The 20,481-nt window shown below is 46.4% G+C and overlaps 2 protein-coding genes across 10 annotated transcripts in view; both read left to right on the top strand.

Moving 5' to 3' along the window:
- The window catches only part of LOC147654432 (uncharacterized), a 749,593-nt gene that overhangs the window by 5,294 nt on the left and 723,818 nt on the right, over positions 1 to 20,481 (top strand). The gene's annotated exons all lie outside the window — the stretch shown is intronic.
- ILDR2 (immunoglobulin like domain containing receptor 2) overlaps positions 5,295 to 20,481 on the top strand; it is a 39,237-nt gene continuing 24,050 nt past the window's right edge. For 2 of the 9 annotated variants that reach the window (XM_086884112.1, XM_086884110.1), the window contains exons 1-3: positions 5,299 to 5,474; positions 14,084 to 14,416; positions 15,515 to 15,634. In XM_086884112.1, coding sequence (XP_086740238.1) covers positions 5,429 to 5,474; positions 14,084 to 14,416; positions 15,515 to 15,634 — 499 coding nt within the window. In that variant the 5' untranslated portion in view covers positions 5,299 to 5,428. Of the gene's footprint in view, positions 5,475 to 6,819; positions 7,390 to 14,083; positions 14,417 to 15,514; positions 15,635 to 20,481 lie in introns of those variants that run through there. The other 7 variants (XM_023944928.2, XM_023944903.2, XM_086884113.1 and 4 more) reach the window with 6 other exon arrangements.

Here is a 20,481-nt window from a genome sequence, read left to right as displayed (position 1 = left end):
GGGACCTACTGGGCAAGTGCTGTAACCCTGCTGACCAGCACATCCCAGGGCCACAAACCTGCTATATGGCAACCAGCTGCCCAGGTGTGCTACAGCTGCATCTGCTCTGTGCCATCAGCTTCAAACACCTTTAATGCCTCCAGTGGAACCACCACATTGTTCTAAGTATCCTGGACAAAGTCTGGGAAATCCTTAATGTCAGATCAGACCAAGTTTTCAGGCAGAAAACAAGGACCTGGCTGTGACACCCCAAATGTATGAAAGTCTTGCCTTGGGTGTTTGTTAGACATCTCTGTTCTCAGGACTATCTGTGTATGCAGAGAAGGAAAACTCTAAGCCTTTAGGCAACTTTGACATGTGCGCTTTCAGTCTCAGTCTTCTGCTGAATGAGGTTTTTTTGTAGATTTGAGTCCTAAATGTTAGGTACCAAAAATTTTCCAAAGTCCTGTTTTGGATCTGGCCCTAAGTAGGATGACCTGAGTAGTTACAGATCTGTTAGACTAACAGGGATCCCAGGCAAAAGAATAGAATCACTGATACAGGATTTGCTTCAATAATGAATTAAAGAAAAGTAACGTAATTAATGCCAATCAACATGGGTTTGCAGCAAATACATTCTGTCATATTGGTTTGTAATTGCATCAAAAAGATATTAAGTGTGGTTACTAAAGGTAATGCATTCAGACACGTGAAGCATGTGACTCAACCACACAACACTGAATTAAGGATACAGATCTATGATACAAAGACCATCCAGTCTCTGGTTAAAGCATTACTTTAAGGTGTCTCAAATTTTAAATGAGGAATTGTCATCACAATTTTTATTAAGATCTTTGTTAGGTTGTTTCTTGGCTGCATACTACTAAATACTTGTTAGCTTTCAACAAAACACGTAGTCATCAGAGTTACTTGTAAAAAATACAAAGATTGAAGGGATACTTAATAAGGTAGATGATAGAGCGGGATATCAACCAAAGAGGAGCTCTCTATGTGATGCTGCATCAAAAGGACTAACAGCATCATCCCTGGAAGGATAAATAAATATCAAGCAGGGATGATGATGCTTTCATGCTTTTAGCATCTGGGCCTGGGATGCTCTCTCCAGTTCTGGTGTTAGCTCAAGACAATATAACAAACTAACAGTCTGTTGAACTTCCAGAGAGGATGTTATGGGTGCTTTGATCACAGCCTGCCATTACCTGTCCAGAAATGCCTTAAGAGTACCTTGCCCTCTGGCTTGGCAGTACTAGAAAGTGAAGTTAGATTAAATTAGGGGCAGGGTGAGATCCTTTCTCACCCAAAGTAATCTCTGATTCGTTTTTGTGACATACAGGCTGTAGTTCAAACTAATCGATGTAATGTGGCAAAGTGATGTGGCCGATTTTATTGGGAAAGCTGGATTGGACAGTAACAAAAGTCCAGGTTATGAACTCCAAGTCCCTGAAGGGATCTGTGCTGCCCACACTTCCTCTACAGCCAAAACCTTAGAGGACTTAACAGCTTGTTACCACCTAGGTTATCTGCAAACAGAGTTTGTCCTATTATCCTATTGTCCTATTTTTGCCTTCAGTGACACACAGAAGATGGTTAGCTGGGATGATTCACTTGGGATCCTCTGCCTATATGAAAACTTCACAAAACATTATTGCTGACGTGCCATTAGTGCTTTAAATGAAAATTTCAGGTTCACTCTGTAAGTGTAGCAAAGGCATACTATGATTTTTGGTGTCTGACCAGGAGTCAGGAGCAACATAGGAAATTTATACAGAGGAGTAAATACTATAGGAGGATGCTGTTCTCTTGGGTTCTTCCTAATACTGAATTTTTATCACAGACCCGAAGATTGATTGTCCTGAGAAAGCCAAATTTCTCCATTAAATACTCTAACCATTTCTTGGTACAAACATCATGATTAAAAAACAATAGCAGTTTCTATATACATATCACTCATTCCTGATGTTAATGGCACGTAAAACTGTATTATTGTGCTATCAAATGTAGCCAGGCAGCTCTGGAAAAAACAACATACACAGGGAGTGCATTTATTTCAGCAATGTCTTGCTGTGAAGCTGTCAAGGATGAACAGGAGATTCCAGTGTAACACAGCAATCGAGGTAAAGTTTTACTTAGTAGCTATCTGCAGAGACTCACTGAACGCTGTGAACTGACAGTGTGTCACCAAGTAAGTTCTGCGGCGTGCTCATCTCACTACTAAATCAAGTGTCTAATGGCTGAGTCTAGCATGGCATCCCAGAAAAGCTGTTGAAATCACTGTTTCTATGGAAATTTCTACAAGGGAAATCCAGGGGGCTGAACGGCGTGGAAATCTTCATGCAGCAGGGTGGGTTTTCAGGGATCTTGCTGACATGGGTCATTCTGACTGAGGTGCTGGTGTAAATCGTTCCACGTGGTGATAGCTTAAAAAAGCTGACTGCGTATCAGCAGAGGAAGCGACCACAAAAGATTGGTGCTGGAAGATGAGACGAGGGAAGGAGGAAGGAATGAAGTACTTGGCAAGGAAAGAAAAGAGCCAGCAGCTGTTAGAGCATGAGTAAAAATTAGTTTGTTTGTTTCCCCATTGTTCAGCTGAATTTGTTCATGATCCCATCGCTTAGAGAGTTCCTTCAGGCGGAGTGGCGGTATCAGCAGTGAAATCAAACAGTGTGGTATTTCTCCGATTCTGCCTGGGACTAAATTACGCAGGGCAAACACCGGTAATTTGCTCATCCGGTGTCAAGGTTGTCAAGTGACTGAGGGAGATGAAGGTTTAAATCCAGCAGTGTGTTGTTTTTCAAAGGGCAGAGAATCCCTGCTGGGCTGTGGCTTGAAGCCATCTGGCTAATTGCATAGGAATTTCCCCACCGTTTGAAGGTGAAGTGGGGCTAACTGCAGGCATGCAGCTTTCTTGGGCTAAAAGGAAAGACAACATCCCAACATTAACTATTAAGCCAGTTCAGATGTTGCAATCAAAGGATCAAAGGTCTACAGAGATCTGGAACATCTATTCACGGCCGGGCATCCATCTTAGGTGGATATATACAAATGACAGCTCACGTTAAATGAGAAAGGACCCTACAGTAAGTTTATGAGAATTTCAAAGCAGATATAAATCCAACGTTACATGCGAAACAATGGTGCTTCCTTCTATTGAAAATCTTTCCTTCCTTTGTCGTGAGTCAAAAGTTTAGCAAAAGTGATGCATGCCAAATTTATTTGCAAAAGCTGCAGTAGATGAAAAAAAACCAACACTAAGAAAAAGCCCCAGTAGTAGCTAACAATAGTGACGCATAAGGGATTGTACTGCTCCCAGTGTTAAACAGATGAGATAATATCGACATCAACATTGTCTCAGGAAATTCTGGATCAGAATCCTGGTCAGCTAAATTACAAAAAGGCAAGGAACCAGGATTTCATTTGGAATTTTGAGGGTTATCAGGAAAAATGGTTAGGGGAAGGAGGGAAAAATAGCTTTTTGTTTACCATTTAGGGGTCTTAGTTCAACCCATACAAACTTTCATGGATTATACCCTACAGATGGGTAACAGTGGTGAGGCAGGCCCTGTGCTGATGCAAAGTATTACAGTTACATCTGAATTTTCTGGAACCACACGTTGCTGGAGGCTGAATTTGTGGCCCTAATGAGAGTTTCTGCTTTGTCTTCCACCTGCCAGTATGCACAAAGTCAGTGGGGTGTCAGATCAGTGTGCTGAAGGAGAATAGCACTACTGCACATATTTACATTATTTAGTGTAGCAGGGACTTCTTAATAGTAACTTTTAGCTAGTACTGCAAAACAGTTAAATTAAATTCATTATGTATCAAGTCAGAGGAACATCAGGACTCTGTCTGGGGTGGGTGTGTATTTTTTTTTAAAGCAATGCTGAATAAAAATAAACCTCCATGTGAAAAAATATTTTTAAACACTGAATAGCTCCAAACAAAACACTTAGAAACAGATCACCTACCTAGGGATTGTCTCTTTGCTTAATTCCATTTTAACTCTACTAACAGATGGACTACACCTGTCTGAAAACAACCAAAGATGTTTCAACACATCTTTTATCACAGCGAACATGCTGGTTTGGTTTTCCCTTCAGAAATTATTGATCTTTTTTCATTCACACTTTTTAAGAAAAGCTTCTCTTGCCTGTAGAGCAGTTCAGTGTGAAAGGCGAAATGACGAGGAATCTACAAGCAACTGGAAAACGCCTGCTAGAATGTAGACAGCTTGTACAGATTTCCTGCAGGCAGGCATCCCTGTGCACCCTGCCTTAAGCAGCAGGACACACCAAGCGCTTTGCTTTAGAAAAATCACAATCGTTTATGTTTTTCTGGCAGATTCCAGATGAGAAGAAGTTGGAGACTACTCCCAACTCTCATGTGGATCACTGATGCCTGCAGCATCCCAGCTTTAGTTACAAACACCAGCCAAACCCCGTAAGAAAAGTGCCTGAGGATGCACAACACTCAAAGGGAAGCTGTGCTGGATGCTGTGAATGGGGAGTGCCATTTCGCAAGGTGCTTCTCTCCGGTGCTGAGCCACAAAAGAAAACATTATGCTATTTTAGCCAGCTGTTTAGGCCCATGAATAATTCCATCGACTCATTAAGTTTTCACAGAAACTTTAAAAGTTTTAACTGCAGTTAATGTGCATCCAGTGGGTTTGCTGCCGCCAGGACCATTTAATTTCTAAGCAACATCCATATTCTAAAATGTCATTTAAGGCTGTATGCGAGCCCTTTCTCACAATAAAAAACCCACAACAAACCAAAAACAAACAAAAATTCCCATCCCCTTCCAGTATCATGTTGGCACGAAAACTTAACACCCGCAACTCGGCTGCCCATTGTTAACAGCCAGAACACCTCCTCACCTAAAATTATACTCCTTTATCTAAAATTACAATAATTACTTGCTGTGCCCATGCTGGAAGTGGGAACTCCAGGGAAATTTAGAACAGGAGCCGTCTACGCTCATTTCCCAAGGTATACATTTGGCTAATTTGGGGAGGACAGATGATCGGCGGGGACATTTTTAAGCGCTCACTAGAGAAGTTGTACGAGCCCCGCTAAGCAGCGGGGGTGCCGGGGGCTGAAGGAGTCGCCCAGGAACGTGCCGGAGTGCCCGTAGGCTGAGGAGCGGCATCAGGCAGCCGAAACGCGCCTTTGCCGGAGGCAGAGAGGGCGGGAAGCGAAGCAGTTTCGGGAAGCCGCGTCCCCCTCCCCTCCCCGCCGCCGCCGCCCCCCGCCCGAGCCCGGACAGCGGCGGGGGCGGCCTCGGGGAGCCGGCCCGGGGGAGGAGCGGAGCGGAGCGGAGCGGAGCGGAGCCACTCGGCGCGGCCGCTCCGCCAGCCCGGCCGGCTCTGCGGGGAGGCGGCTGCCCGAGCGGGGCCGCCCCCGCCGCCCCCGCCGCCCGGAGCGCTGGGAAGATGGATGGGCACGTCCTGGGATGGATCGTCCTCCTGTGGCTCGCAGGTAGGGCCGCGGGCGGGGTGGCCCGGCGGCCCCGACGTCCGCACGCCGTGCCCAGCCCGCCGGGCTCCGCGGCTCTCCTGAAGGGGAAAATGGGGGGGTTTTGTGGAGATGCCGCGGAGGGAGCCGGCGTGGGGCCGGGAGCTGCTCGGGGCCGTCCCGCGGTGCAGTTTGCGGAGAGTTGCGGAGAGGGCTGCGGGCGGGGGCGGGCGCAGGTGCCAGGGGCCCCCGGCGGCCCTCGGGCCCCCGCTCCCCGCGGGCGGAGAGCGCTCGCATCGGGGAAGGGGCGGCCGGCCCGGGGGAGCCGGAGTGTCCTTGGCCGCCGTGCGGGAGGGATGGCGACAAACCCCCGGCTCCCCCCGCCCGCCCGTGCCGGGAACAATTGCAGGAACTTCTCCTTTACCCGCTGTCCTGGCCGCACATGCCGTCTCAGCAGAGGTGTGAGAGGAGGGGGCTGCCCCTGCCCCGCTTGCAGGGGGGCAGAATCCTGGGGGCCCTTGCCCGTGACGGTGCAGTTGCGGCCAGGCCTTTGTGGGCGCAGGACGGGGTCGCCCCCAGCCCAGCTCGCCGCCCACCGCCCGCCTCGCCGGCCCCCGGAAAGGTCCGGCAAGATCCCCCTAGGGCAGGGGGAGGGGAGCCCGAGAGACGAGCAGAGAGTGCTCAGTGATGGGGAGAGGGCAGGGGGGACGAGCTGAAAAGGGGATGGGTCTGAGAGCTGGGCAGCGAGGGAGGGGATTACAGCAGGGTGAGAGCGGCGGAGAACCCCGGGGAGAAAGAGAAAGCCGTGTCGGGTCAGGGGCAAGATCTGCCTGCTGTGAGCCGGTGCAGCAACCACGCACAGGCAGGAGCAGCAGGCTGTATAGGAAAAGCTGCAGTAGGATGACTTAGCCAGGCAGGCTGATTGCTAGCTGAAAGAAGGAGCAGACACGCTTGGGTTAAGTGGCATATATTTCCCACTGTCACCTATGTATCCCACAAAAAAGACCTCAGCCTCTTCCTTCTTCCTATTCGGATTTAGGATTCGCAAGCAGTAAATTCGGCTTTTAGTCATAACACCTCTCTCCCACCACCCACCCACCCCTTTCCTTGCATTTTCACTCTGAGTCATCTCCAACACCGGTGCCTGCCTACTGCTCCCTTCCAGGGTTTCACGGCCTCATCTGGGGCTTCAGCAGCTTCCAGCTCACCCTCCCTTCTCTCTCTTCCTCCCTCCCTGCCATTTGGCTGCTTCCAAATGTATCCCACTTCAGTGAGTTGGTCTGGAGTGCCAGCGCACCCACAGCTTCGCCTCCTTCCCTACTAGCCATAGTAGCGTGCCGATAAATAGCATCCAAGGACCGGCAAAGGAGTACAGGGTGTAGCTAAACATGACATTACATTCCTCCCTCTTTTTAAAGAGCTTCTTTATCTGGACACGTCAGGCTAATCAGGAGTTTTTTATCAAGCTAAAAGACCGGGCTGTTGACACTTTTCCTCCTTCCACTGAGGGCAGTTCAGGATTGCTGGCAGCGAGCACTCGCTTGGAGCACGCAGGGTCAATGCAGAGAGAGCGAGAGGTACCGCTGCAGTGGGAAGACCTTCCAGTTTCCTCCAGCCCTGTGGTTTTGAGGCAGGACTGCGTGCTGCTGGTGCTGTGGAGAGCTGGCAGGCACAGGCTTCCGGCAGGCAACAGGTTATCCAGAGCTGTGTGCTGAGAGATGGAGGCGCTCGGTGCTCGCCTGCGCCCCTCCAGCCTCCAGCCCAGCCTAAAATCAGGTGCTGATGTCCTTTTTCACAGCCGAGAAAAAGCAAATGAGCAAAGGTGTGTGAGTGTGTGTGTGTGTGTGTGTACAGAAAAGGAAGAGGGGGCTAGCAAACATGGATTCAACATTTTCCTCTCCCCAGTGGCTGTGCAGAGGAATGAAAGGTCTGCGTCAAGGTAAGGAGCCCTAATCCAGCCAGAGTGGTACACTCCACTCTGGGGAAGAGAAGTGGGGGTTGGGAGGTGGAGGGGCCAGAGGACAGAGTGCAAGATGGGGAAGAAGCAGGGAGACAAAAGGGAGCACGAAAAGAAGGCTCTCGTTCCTTTCCCTCCCCTCCTCCCTCCTCGGGGTGGGCTGAGAAATTTCTAATCAGCACTTTCAGTCCCGTTCCTCCCAGCAGCAATTCCTCTCTGTCCTTTGTTTGTCTTTAATTTTTGGCTCTTGCATTTATCTTTGGTTTTGCGCATTGTGAGTTCTTACGGCAATTGCAAAAAATCCTGTGTGAGGTACAATGGATTTAGTTTGGCTTCTCCCCTCCTGTCGTGCTCTCCCACGTGCCTAAAGCGAGTGTTTTAATAACAACTGCAAGCGGATGAAGAGCAGGTCATTCTTTATTCCTTCCCGTGAGGTCACACGGGTTAAGATATGTGTGGGACTGTGCTCTCATTCTATAAAAAGAAGATACAATTTGCCAAATATCCTTAGTTCCCTGTGTAAAGCCTGTTCTTGTAAATTACCAATTGCAGCTTGATTATGGGATGAACCCTCCCCTCGTGTTTACCATGTTCTTATTAATGTTATCATTTCTAATGCATTTAAAACAAGAGCATAGTGCTGCACTGGAGGCTGAACTCCAGTTTTATGTACAGAACAAGCAGATTAATTTTTTTCTGCCTCACAACTTGGGCTAAGCTTGGAAAAATTACAATTAGAAGACTGTCCACATTATAATGGGATCTCTTCTTCCTGATAAGTACTTTTCCACCAGTAATTCAGCACTCAGTCCCTGTATGCTATTGCTGTACCTGCTCTTTCCCTGCCATAGTTCAGGAGGGCAGGCAGAGGGGGCATGCTGGAGCACAGCTGTGCTTTGCTGTTTCTGGCCAGCTGATCACACTTCTTGGGAAGGCTTGAGAAATGGTTGGACTATTTTACTTGTCTTGATTTAAGATGTTCATCTGAGTCCCCTTGCCTGGCTTCACAGAGCGTAAGTGTAGCATAACTGGGAAGAAATCTCAGGTTTTTCTTATTTTGTATTCCTGTGAGGTCACCTTGAGTGAGACTGGCAGCAGTGGAAATCCCAATGCCATCCCAAGGACGGTATTGTGGCTTGGAATTACGAGGCTGGGAGAGACTCTTTGCATTTCTTTTGCTTTGCTCTCAGGCTTCTGATGAGTGGTGTTTCTGGGAATGATTTCTGGGATGCTGAACCAAGTCTAGGTCAGGAGGCATCTTACAACTGTAACAGTTCTCAGATGGCAGTAGGACAGGGTGGGTTTGATCTGGTGTCCAGAGCTGAGATAATTCACCTGAGAGCGTCCAGAGTGACTTTTGTGAGTGTGTGTAAGGGGCTGTGGTGAGGGAGTGTAAGGAGCACAGGGAAGCTGGTGAAGAGAATGAAGTGAGGAGCAGGGGGTGCCTGGGGGAAGCACCACAGAGAATGGGGAAGAGCAAGGAATAGTCCGATGTCTACTGCAGTCATTTTGCACAGCCTGGGCTGTCCTACATGGTTCTGTGAGGTTCTGTGCTGTGAGTGCTGGCCGTGCAAGGCCAGGCTTTTCTGCAGCTGCTTTGGGTTTTTCCCTTTCCAGGTTAAGTAGCTGGAGAGCTGAAATTCTTGGTTTTGCTATGGAGCTGTGAAAAACAAGAGTCATGCTTTCACCTCAGCTGCAGCTGACTTGTTCAGGCATTGGTTTCTTGCTTCCAAAAAAAGTTGACAATTAGTGCTCACATTGCTAAGAACATAAGTCTGATAGGAACCAGACCAAGACATCCAATTAATTTGCCGTAAGGCACTTGACACAATCTGATGGTGATGGCTTTTGCTGATAAATTGCATGGGTTTGATTTAGCTCAACATGAGTAGGCAAGAACATCAAGTAGGCAAGAGCTCTCCATTAATTTTACACTCCATTCTGTTTACACTTCTCTTTATAATTTCTGACTTTCTGGTCTCAAAGCCCAGATCTTGCCCTTCCTCATTCAAGCTTGATCCACATGTGAAAGTGTGAATGGTGTGCCAGTCTCCAGCAGTGTGGGAGAGAACACTTTGAAATGATGCATAGTATCCAAGGTGCCAAAAACAACCATACTTTTGCCCAACAGTTATTTGGGAAGTGGTATAAGCTACCCTAAGGGCACTGTCTCTTACCAGTGAACGAATGCTTTTCTGCCAAAGCTCCGAGGTAAATCTAGGAGTAGCTTTCCTGAGGTGCCTGGTTCAGGACCCAGTGATTTCCATTCCCCTGTCTGAACAACCAGCACTCCTGTCAATAAAGGTACATGAAAATGGAGGATGCAATTTTTGTACGTTCATAGAAGCAGCTGCACTCCCTCAGGCAAGCAGTAGCATGAGCCAAATAACTGCAAAGAAAGAGATGAGATGTATGCACAGATAGGGAGACCCATGTGACCTGAAGAATAATGTCTGCTGCCTTCTCTTGGACTCAAGTCTTGTGTTCCAGAAAGGATGCAGCCTGAGATGTTCCACTGAACTACAGTATTTGGTCATTACTTCCAGGGTTCGGTGCTTCAGGTCAATTTTATTCTAACTATGTGATATTTAAGGTCCCCTCCAACCCAAGCCATTCTGTGATTCTGTTCCTAGAGGCTAAATGTGTAGTGAAGCTTAATCTTCCTGGGGTTCATTTCACCTCAAGGAGGTGTAGAGGCTTCTCTGGAGGTCAATGGCAAAGCAAGAGCCTCAGTTATCACTTCTCAATTGCCTTCTCTCTTGCTCAGGGAAGGCGCTTAGGAAGATCAGGCTCTTACAAATATCCCCTCTGTAATCGCTTCCTGGAATTTTCTTTAATCACCAGTGAAATGTATTAGTGATAGCTTGTGTGTAGTGTTGATTGCATAGTTTGAATGCATAATCTGAGGATAGTTTCAGGAAAGGAATCAGAGCAAGGAGACAAATGCACATTGCCAATTGAAACAGACAAACCCCATACAATTATATTTCGGAAGTGTGATTATTTTAAGTTCTTTCTCCGGGAGTGTGTGTATATATATATATATATATATATATTTGTACAGGCGCACAAAACCATGGATTCTTTTTATCTTCTAATAGCAAGGATAACTGTGTTTAGAAGATGCAATTGATTAATATTTTCAGACCTTTTTCTTTGGGTTTAGGAGAGCAAGAAGGGAGGAAAGTAAGATAGTCATGTAGTCATGAGACTTACAGGAGCTAGATTTATTTCTTGTGAAACTTGAAACATTGTGAAATTCACAATGAACAGGTTCCTTCTCTAGAGTGCAGGAATTGCATTTCTGTGATGACTTTGAAGTAAGGGCTAATTTTGCTCTGTCTGCATTAGTCAAAACATAGCACAACACAATTCAGTTTCTTTTTAGTCCTACTTGTACTGAACTAGACAAAGAGCTACCATGGTGCTGTCACTAAGCTTCTCATAATTTTTCACATATTTCAGTCTTTTTTTCCTCTGCTGTATTAACAGCTCAGAGTTGTGTCCTGTGATACTTCTGAGGCTTTTATTGTACTTCATTTTGAAGCCAGCAGTTTCTTCTTGAGGGTGAGGAAGTCCTATAATTCCCATGCCTGGGACATCACTGCTCAGTGTAAAGCCACCGTCTTGTCTTCAGGCAGTCAAACATCCTGGTGGCCTTTCTGGTGGACACTTTTACAGCAGTGACATACTACATGAATCAATTCCAGTAATCCTTTTTTGGCAGAGGAAATTAACAGGTGTATAATTTCCCAGTTCAGCCATATATAATTATATATAATTTGACTTAAATAGATCGAAAGTTTCCTCTGCTCCAGTCTCCCAATCTGAGGCACTGTGTTGCTCTTAAATGCTATTCCTGGAAGGAATCTGAAAATAATACTTAAGAAGTTAATAAAGAGCTTGGGATAGGATCTAGAAGATGCCAGATAATTTTCTGCACATCTCCAAAATGCTTTTCGGTAGGAAAAGAATTCCTGTGTTTTCCCAAAAGCTGCTTTTCCTTGATATAGACTTTCACATGGGGGTAGGGTGGGGAAAGTTAGTCAGATGAGAATTTGCTAAAGCTCAGCTAATCATTTATTAAAGCAGTCCCTGGCTTGCCAAACTCATTAATCTCATTAGCAGGGAAGGAGGGCTATGGTGCATGGTTAGCTGAGAGCACTGTGTTTACTAAGCAGCGTACTTGGTTCACAAGGGAAAGATTTAAATATTCAGTGTGTCACTGTTTTATCCCTGAAGCTGAGGTAACGTGATGAGTCACTTGATCAGCTCATGCCACATGCTGGCTTTGGCCTCAGGCTGGGAGGGGTCAGGCAAGGAGCTGCCAGACACAGGTCTGACATGGACCCATTGGTTTTTCCAGATGTTGATCATGTTTCTTGCATTCAGGTGCAACTCAGAAAGTGTGAATCTCTAGAGAGTGAAGGATTAGACCACTTGGTTCACCTTGAGAAGCAAGTGGTGGTGTTCCCTTAGTGCCACATGGCCCCCTATGCTTGGTCCCTGGGTAAAGGAAGCCTGGCAGAAATGTCCCAGCTGCCACTTCCTGAATAATCTCTTTGCCTGTGTCTTGGGAAAGTGCAGGAGCTGCCTCATTCCCCTGCCTGTCCTGTGGGAGACCTCAGCTGTGCTTGCTGGTACTCTGGAGAACAGCCACACTTCAGCATTTGATTTGGGTCCAGGCACTTCTGGCAAAACTGATAACCTCCTGTGCAACTCTCACATGGCACAAGTACAATGTGCAGGATGTCCTGCACTCATTATATGCATAATATAGCATTTCTGTGCAAGTGCCAGAGCATCCTTGTGCTCCTCAAGCCTCCACATAGTAGTCCCCAAGGTCAAATCCTGCCTAGATTCATAAATCTCTTAGTATCAGTGACCACCTTGCCTCTCTGAAATAAGCTTGCCCCTATGTTCTGTCCATACTGTGTTTTCTTCTCCAATTGGGATTTATAGACTTCTTTGTGCTTTACAGTTTAGACAGTGATAACTTGTTGAATTTAACATTCACTGTTTTTCCAGCCTCTTCACTTTCCTCTGGTTCTGAATCCTGATCACGCAATCTCTGCTCACTTTTGCTTTTCAGGTCTGCAGCTGTCTCCAGCTTGACCTTGTCTCTTCATGGCTGCTGTTGTTACACAGTTGATGCATTTATTTCTCTCTGTCTGCTTCAAGCTCTAGCACTTTAGTCTATGCCTTTTTTTCCCCCCATTCTAAAGATATCTCCTGTCATTTCACTTTCTTTTGCCAATTTCCATCTCTTTTCATCTCTGCTTTCTGGAGTGAGTGGGTTATTTTTGCTGACTCCATTTCCTCTCTTCTACATTTCTGAATCTCCTGCAACCTGACTGCAGCTCTTTGGACTTATTTTGACCTGGGCTGATACACCTTCTCCAGCTTCTTCCAGCTGAATGCAAGCCTCCTGATTGTCATCCTGCTTATCTTTCTGCTTCTTATATTTGCTCTGCTATTTCATCCTTACTCTTTTTTTTCTTCTTTCTTGCATTTTCTCTTCTCTTCTACTGCTTCTTGATATCAGGAAGTCTTTCTCTGTCCTCAGTCTTTTCATTCCTCACTAAACTTCCCCAAGTCCACCAGTCCCTTCTCCAGATGTTGTGTAGACTTTCCTTTCTGCTTTGTTGTCTTGGGTGCTTCCTTGTATTTCCTCTTTCTCCCTGTTTTCCACCTGCTCTGGGCGAGGTGTGTGGTAACACTGACATGTTCTGTACTGAACCTGACTCCCTTTTTCCAGGGTTGTGTGAGTGCTCTCAGACATTGCTGCCTCCAGCACAAGGAGGGAAGCGATGAAGGGCATGCAGAGGAGTTTTGGCCATATCCCTGCAGGTGGATGGAATGCCTCCCTCTCCCAAGGGCTGACATTGCTCACTGACTCTCCCTCAGCTACACAAGGATGTAGCAGCAGTGCCCTGCATCTTCTCTGGGGCCTCTATGCATCAGGTCCAGGCTGCAGCTCTCCTGTCAGCTGCTAGATAAACATTACATGTTGAGATCCCTCTCCTCCCTGTGAATGTGAAAAACTTGAGGGTTTGGGCCCTTTTTCTCCACACCTCCCACATGGAGCGATTTTCCTCAGTGCTACTTGTCAGCCCTGGGAAGAGCTCTGTGATTTGGATCCACTCCTTCATGCATCTCTGGAGTTTGGCACAAAGCAGACAGCACTAACTGGGCACCAGTGCAGAATGTGCTGGTCCAGGCACTGTGTGTTGCCTGACTTATAAAGAGGAGGTGTGATGCCATTGAAATGGGGAGGGAGGTGACTTATTCTGAGCTCAGGATTGTGGCCCCTTGACTGACCTGCTGTAAAAGTGGAGCATGGCCATCCCTAAAATACCTCTTTCTTGTATTTGAACCTGCCACAGAAGCTGTGAATCATCACACCATTGTGTTAGGGCTTCTACAGCATAAGGATGCTACATTTGAGCCTTCAGCCCCTTCATGCTGTGTTTTTCTTTGTGACTGTAAGCTATGAAAAAGCAAACTTATTTCTGCTGCCAACATCCCTGCTTACATACACTGAGTGTTGTGCCCTAGCACCTGAAACAGATGGACAATTTTATGTATGTGGGGAGAATGATGCTGTGATAAAATGCAGTAGCTCCCTCTTCAAGCAGTGCCAAGGTGTATGATACTCATGTTTTTTGTCTTCTAGCTGAGGTGGAAGGGTTGCAGGTCACCGTGCCTGAGAAGAAGAAGGTGGCCATGTTATTTCAGCCTGCTCTGCTTCGCTGCCATTTCTCTACTTCTTCCACCCAACCAGCTGTGGTACAGTGGAGGTACAAATCCTACTGCCAGGACCGGATGGGAGAAGCTCTGGGTATGGTGACTTCTGGTTTGCAAACAATGAGCAAGAGGAACCTGGACTGGGATCCCTACCTGGACTGTGTGGACAGCAGGAGGACAGTGCGTGTCGTGGCCTCCAAACAGGGATCTGCCATCACCATAGGAGACTTCTATAAGGAAAGAGACGTCAGCATTGTCCATGGTAACTCTCCTACCCCAGTGGTGCATGGTGGGGGCTGGAATGGACCTGTAGCAATTTGGGATACTGGAGTCTGGCAGTAATTGCTCAGTTGGCTCCCTCAGAAAAGGCTGTAGGAAGGGAGCTGTTGTCTGTCAGACATTTCGGATTCAGCCAACCAGTCCTAGACCCAAAGGTAATTTGGCACTTCCCTTTGATTGACTCCACGTAGGTCTTCAATTCAGATACAGAATCCTTTCTCCCCTTCCATGAAGTGGAAGCTTTTTATTCCTGACTTCTGCATATTGCTGTGTATGTAGATTTTCTTAAGCAAAGGGGTGGCAGCAGGAGAGATACAAATTCAGTCTCTGCAGGATAGGATTCTCTTGCTTGCAAATGCCACTGGTGTTTTCCTAGTTTTGAAATACCAAGATTATCCTAGATCTCATGTTTGCTCAGCCGCAGACTTCACCAGCTTACCCTGTCATGAACCTAAACCCACACAGCCTTGGGCAGAGTGAAAGGAAGAGGTTTCCATGAGGCAAAGTCAGATTGGGTGGAGATGGAGAACGACAGATAAAAAGAAACATTTTTATCTGGAAGGCTGTGTGAGAGACTTTCTCCCTTGAAACTACAAGGTGTCCAGCTGACTGGGGTGACCACCTTGCCAGAAATGGAGACTCCTTGGTGAGGAGAGCATGTGATCAGCCTCACAAGAGGGAGTGTTTTCCTTTGTCTCTGTGTAACCTCTTCACAAATGACTGAGGTGCTGTAGAGGAGACACTGGCTAAACCCTTCTTTCATGTCTTTTCGTGTAGAGTGTGGGTAGCCCAGCCTTAGGTGACAGGAAGGACAGAGAGGGACATTAGTGACCTCTTCTGCTCTTGGCACTTGCAGAGTGAGGTGCCTCTGCAGCATTATCCGTCTTCCCACCTACAGCTACAAGTCCCGAGTCTGTTTGTTTTTCCTGAATACTGTGAGATTCTGGATAAGGTTAACCCCTCTTCTTAGTAAGGGAAGGAAATGGGTTTGGGACACAGAGATGGATGCAGTGCATTCAGCACTCCATCCTTCCTGTAAGTGTTGGAGGGAAAGCCTGACTTTTCTTTTCCTGCCTTCCAGATGCAGACCTGCAGATTGGGAAGTTGATGTGGGGAGACAGTGGCCTCTATTACTGCCTTATTATCACACCAGATGATGTGGAGGGCAAGAATGAAGAATCAGTGGAGCTGCTTGTGCTTGGTGAGGCCTCTTGCCGGGCTGCTTTTCCGGCAGATACCTGATGCATCTTTCCTCCTGCTCTCTTAATGTCTCTCCATCCCCTCCATCCCTGTGCACTGTATTACTATGGGTGTAAGAGCTATGTAAAACAGTCCCTGCAGCACTGTCACTGTTGCCTTGCACCTTGTGCAGTCATTCACACCTAGGCAAAGTGGGTGGCAAATGCTACCAAACCAGAATAGTAATGTTTACACCCACACTGCTCACACGTTACACAGGCGTAAATGACTGCAGAAAGTGCGGGGCTATGGAAAGGCAGAACCCTTGTTTTTTAAGGGATAAAACAAAAAACTTGCAGCAAAATGAACACTTGAAACAAGAGTCTTTTAACAGCAGACACCCAGAAGACATCAGATCCTGTGATTTTTGTAGTCCTCATCCCACTCTTCTGACCTGTGAGCATGTCAAGAAGCACTGTGTTGAATGTGTCGGTTTGGGAGATTTTTTTGTGTGCCTAATAACACTTGTCCAGTTAGAGGTGCAGTTTCACAGTCATCCTAACCAGGTCTGAGCTGGTGCTTCCACTAACAGGACCTACCCACTCTGTGGTGTGTGTGCTTGGCTCTCTTTCTCTTAAGCTCCCTTGAGCAGTGTGCTGAGCAGGATCAGTTTCTTCCCTGTTTGCAGGGTTTGCTTTCAGTGGTGGCTTCCTTGATACAGCTTCCTGTAAAGGTCAGAAAAGCAGCCATTCCAGCTAGAGGAGAAAAGCAGAGTGGAATGGGCCTTTCAGGAACTTTTGTTGACAAGCCTGGAGACAGCTGTAGTACTTCAACCCTAGATGCCCCAGGACGGCAGGCTGAGTTTTCCCCAACTTACCTTAAGACCTCACCATGGCTCTTGTGTGTACAGATCTGTGCATCCTGTGATGGAAATATTAAAAAGCTTGAGTTGATAGTGTGTAGGTGATCTGTGGAGGTGGACAATAGAAGAGATCTGTCAAGCGTTCCCTTCATCTCCTGCCAAAGGCCAGAGTTTAATTGGTATTTATATTTGGAGCTGGAGTTATCATCACCAAGTAAAGCAGACTGAATGGGTGAGTGGCTGTCACAGTGCCATTGTCTCTCCTTTCCCCTTTAATGTCAGTCAAACAATGGACAGTTGGAGTGGAAAGTCAGAAAGTGGAAGGTCAGCCTGGTCACTCCAGAGAGCAGTGTCACACGTCTGTGTAAATCCACAGTGTGACTGTGTATCATCTGCCACTTAGTAACAGGCCCAGGACCCACATGTGTGAGTTCAGGTGAGGTTATCTCTGCCAGCTGACAGTGGTAGCTGTTAAAATCCTCTCCTGAGGTCCTGTGTCTGTGTTGTGATGAGCTGGTGAATTTTTGTCCCTTCTTCACCTTCCTGTCTAGGATTTGGTGTCTTCCTCTTGTGTATCTACAACTGTGCTCAGACACCAGTGATGAAATAGTGCCATGGTAACAGGAAGAATTGGGTTTTCAGTGTGTACGGAAGACTGTGGGGAGAAAACACAGAAATCCCCTCCTCTGGAGCTGGTTTGATGTCTCTGCTCCCATTTCATTGTGGTTATGCTGGGGGGCATGTGTAGCTTAGGCTGCATCACCCTTGACCACATCTGCTTTTCTGTTTGGCCTCTGTGTCTGACCTTGCACTTTTTTCAGCTCTCTGCCAAGTTTGGCAGCAGCATGAAAGCAGACTTGTCGTGGGCTTACTTCTGCCTCATGCTGTTAGGCAGCTTCTGTATATTGCTTTTCCTGGGTAGAGGCAGCATTTCAGCTTTTGGTGCAATTCCAGGGTTACCTACCTGTTTTCCTCCTTCCCTCTCTTCCCCTTCCCACCTTAATCTTTTCCTTCTGCCTTTGCTGTTACTTTTTCTTTGTTTTCCTTTATCATTCCCTATTGATGGCTAAAGGATGAAGCAGCTAGCGATGAAAATACCATTTCTTAATATTCTGCATATTCTGGGATGTTTTTTGTTCCATCCCACTGCTTGGAGGGAGACACTGAATACAGATGTAGGTCGTAGCAATTTTACAGTCCTAGGGAACATGTGGTAAAAGGGTTTTGTTTGCTGTTCTGCTGCTTTTTGGGTGGAACCCAGGTTGCCTGTTAGGGAGGTTGGAGCAGCAGAGGGATAGTGTGTGTGAGATGCTACAATTCCCAGAGCACATTGCTGTTTGCTCCCTGCTGACAGTGGTCTCTCAGATAAAATTTACATTGCTTATTTTGGGGTTGCTGCGTGATTTCCAGCATAAATTAGAATTCTGAATAGAGCAGGGGTTCTACCCACTCATGTTAACCTTGGGGTGACAGAAAAATCAAAATGGAAAAGGAAATAGGAAAATATCCCTTCTAGTGGTTTAATATTAATGTCAGGATGAAAGGGCAGTTTAATATCACGTTGAAATCGCAAAAGGACTGAGAGGCAAAAATGGTAGATATCATATTAATAGCATCAATAAATTCATGGAAGTCTGTTTAGCTAAAAGTGGAGGGTCCTGCTTTTATACAATGAATCATACCATGAAAAATTGATCAAAAGGCACTTTATCATGACTTAGAGCAAAATCCAAAACCTGGGCAAATTACAGTATTTCTTTTTCTTTCTTAGGAAAGCGATCACAGAGACCTGTAGTCACCTCTTAAGTAGCCAGGGAGCCTGTGCCATGGTGGGATTGCATGTTGGGTTTTGTTACCTGGCTGTGTCATGTTGACACACAGAGCTGCTGCTCAGCTCTGGGTAACAGCAGAGAGCCCCATGTGCTGTCCTCACGTCACGCTTGTTTCAGAAAAGCACACAAGCATTTATTTATATCCATTTCTGCTCAGCAAAGCTGATAGGATTTGTAAAGCATACCTGATGTTAAGCATGTGCTTATTATGTGCTTTGCTGAAAAGACCATTCTGTATCTTCTGCTTAGTCAGGGACCCTCTCTAAGGGAATCAGTGCAGGTGAGGGAAGAGGGATAGCAGCCTCTGGAACACAGACTGGTAGGGAACCTCCTGTAGAGTAAGGAGAGAATTGAAATTTAAAAAATACTATTACATATTCTTTAGTCCTTATTACTGTCTACAACTGTCTGAAAGGAGGTTGTAGCAAGGTGGGGGCTCGTCCTCAAGGCGTGCCGGGGAGGGGCTCAGGTCGAACATCAAAAGGAATTTCTTCCCAGAAGTGTTGGTTAAACATGGGAATGGGCTGCCCAGGGAGGTGTTGAAACACTGTAGTGTTTAAAAAAGACTGGATGTGGTACTCAGTTCCATGGTCTGGTAGTGTTTGGTCACAGGTTACTCAATGATCTCAGAGATCTTTTCCGACCTAAACAATTCTGTGATCTATGTGCATTTTGATGGCATTTGGAATCTCCAAACAGGATGTGTAGTGTGCTGGAAACTGTATGAACTCTGCTTCTGCTGCAGACTAGTCCAGAGCTTAGCAATTCCCCAGAAGGAATCAAGTGATACTCCCTGCACTTGTGTGTTTTTATTAGAAAAGGAGAACCTTTGCTGACATTACAGCTGGGCTAATGGATCCATTTGCAACTTTATGCATTTTATTTTTTAAACTTTTTAATGTGATTGAATCTAAAAGGCTGAATCCTAATTTGAAGCAGGTCTGCGTTTCTGTTGTAGTAGCTGGCAGCTAATGTCCTGCTTCTAGAAACACAGACAGTGCTATTAATCATATTGTTATTTGTAGCCCCTGTGTATTGCTTTTTCATATGAGAATGTCAATGGGCTTCAGTAAAGTAATTTATTGCAGCCTTTCTGAAGGGAACTGCACGTGTACCAGTGCAGGGATGCAGTGTGCCTGGAGTAACCTTCAAACCAGAAGTACAGTGTGGTGTCAGTGTCATCCTAGCTTCGTGTCACCAGCTCACACCAGGAGCCAGTCCAGCTTCATTGCATGGCATTTCACAGCACCCAATGAGCCTTCCCAAGGGCCAGATTTTACTAACCAGGTGCAGGGACCTATGGAAGCTGCTACACTGCTCCCTTCCCAAGCTGTAAAAGCTACAGAGTAGTGCCTGTATATACAGCTCAGCACAGCTGGGCACCCTGGAACACATAGGTTTGTGCAACCTTGGTGATGTCTGCAATCTGAGATTTTACATAGCTTAGATGTGCTTCACAAAACAGTGGCTCCATTTGCCAGGACCTGTCAAGTGTCTGGAAAAGGCCAGAAAGTACTCCACTAATCCCAGTTGTTGGTTTGACGCTTTGGTTAGTGATCCATGTGCTTTGCTAGACAGCTATTGCCTGCTTTCCTTTTCCATCCAGTTCAGCAGCTAATATTACAGAAACCATGTATCAGTGAAATATTATTTTATAGTTAATCACAGAATCATAGAATCATTAAGGTTGGAGGAGAGACCTCCAAGATCACTGAGTTCAACCTTTGATTGAAGACCACCATCTCAACTAAACCCTAACACTAAGTGCCACGTCCAGTTGTTTCTTGAACGCTTCCAGGGATGATGGCTCCACTATCTCCTTGGGCAGCCCATTCCAGTGCTTAACCACCCTCTCAGTGACAAAACTTCTCCTGATCAAGGAGTACTTGCCTTTCCTAAACCCATGCTGGATCCTTCTGATCCTCTGGTTGTCCTGTATGTGCTGTGTGGTCACACTCTAGATCATCTATTCCATAACCTTCCTGGGCACCAAGGTCAATTTGACAGGCCTGAAATTCCCCAGATAAATCTTTTCCAGGCTGAAGCATCTCCCATTATTATGCTTTAAATAACAACAATTAGCACTTGAGGTTTGTGTTAATTTCTACAGACAGCTGGCAACTAACACTGGTAAACAGACATCTTCTGCAGTTTATATTACCAGTCAGAATACAT

The sequence above is a fragment of the Cyanistes caeruleus genome, chromosome 3 (assembly GCF_971803275.1).
Source record: "Cyanistes caeruleus chromosome 3, bCyaCae1.hap1.1, whole genome shotgun sequence".
Lineage (NCBI taxonomy): Eukaryota > Metazoa > Chordata > Aves > Passeriformes > Paridae > Cyanistes > Cyanistes caeruleus.
This window is presented reverse-complemented; position numbering and strand designations above follow the sequence as displayed.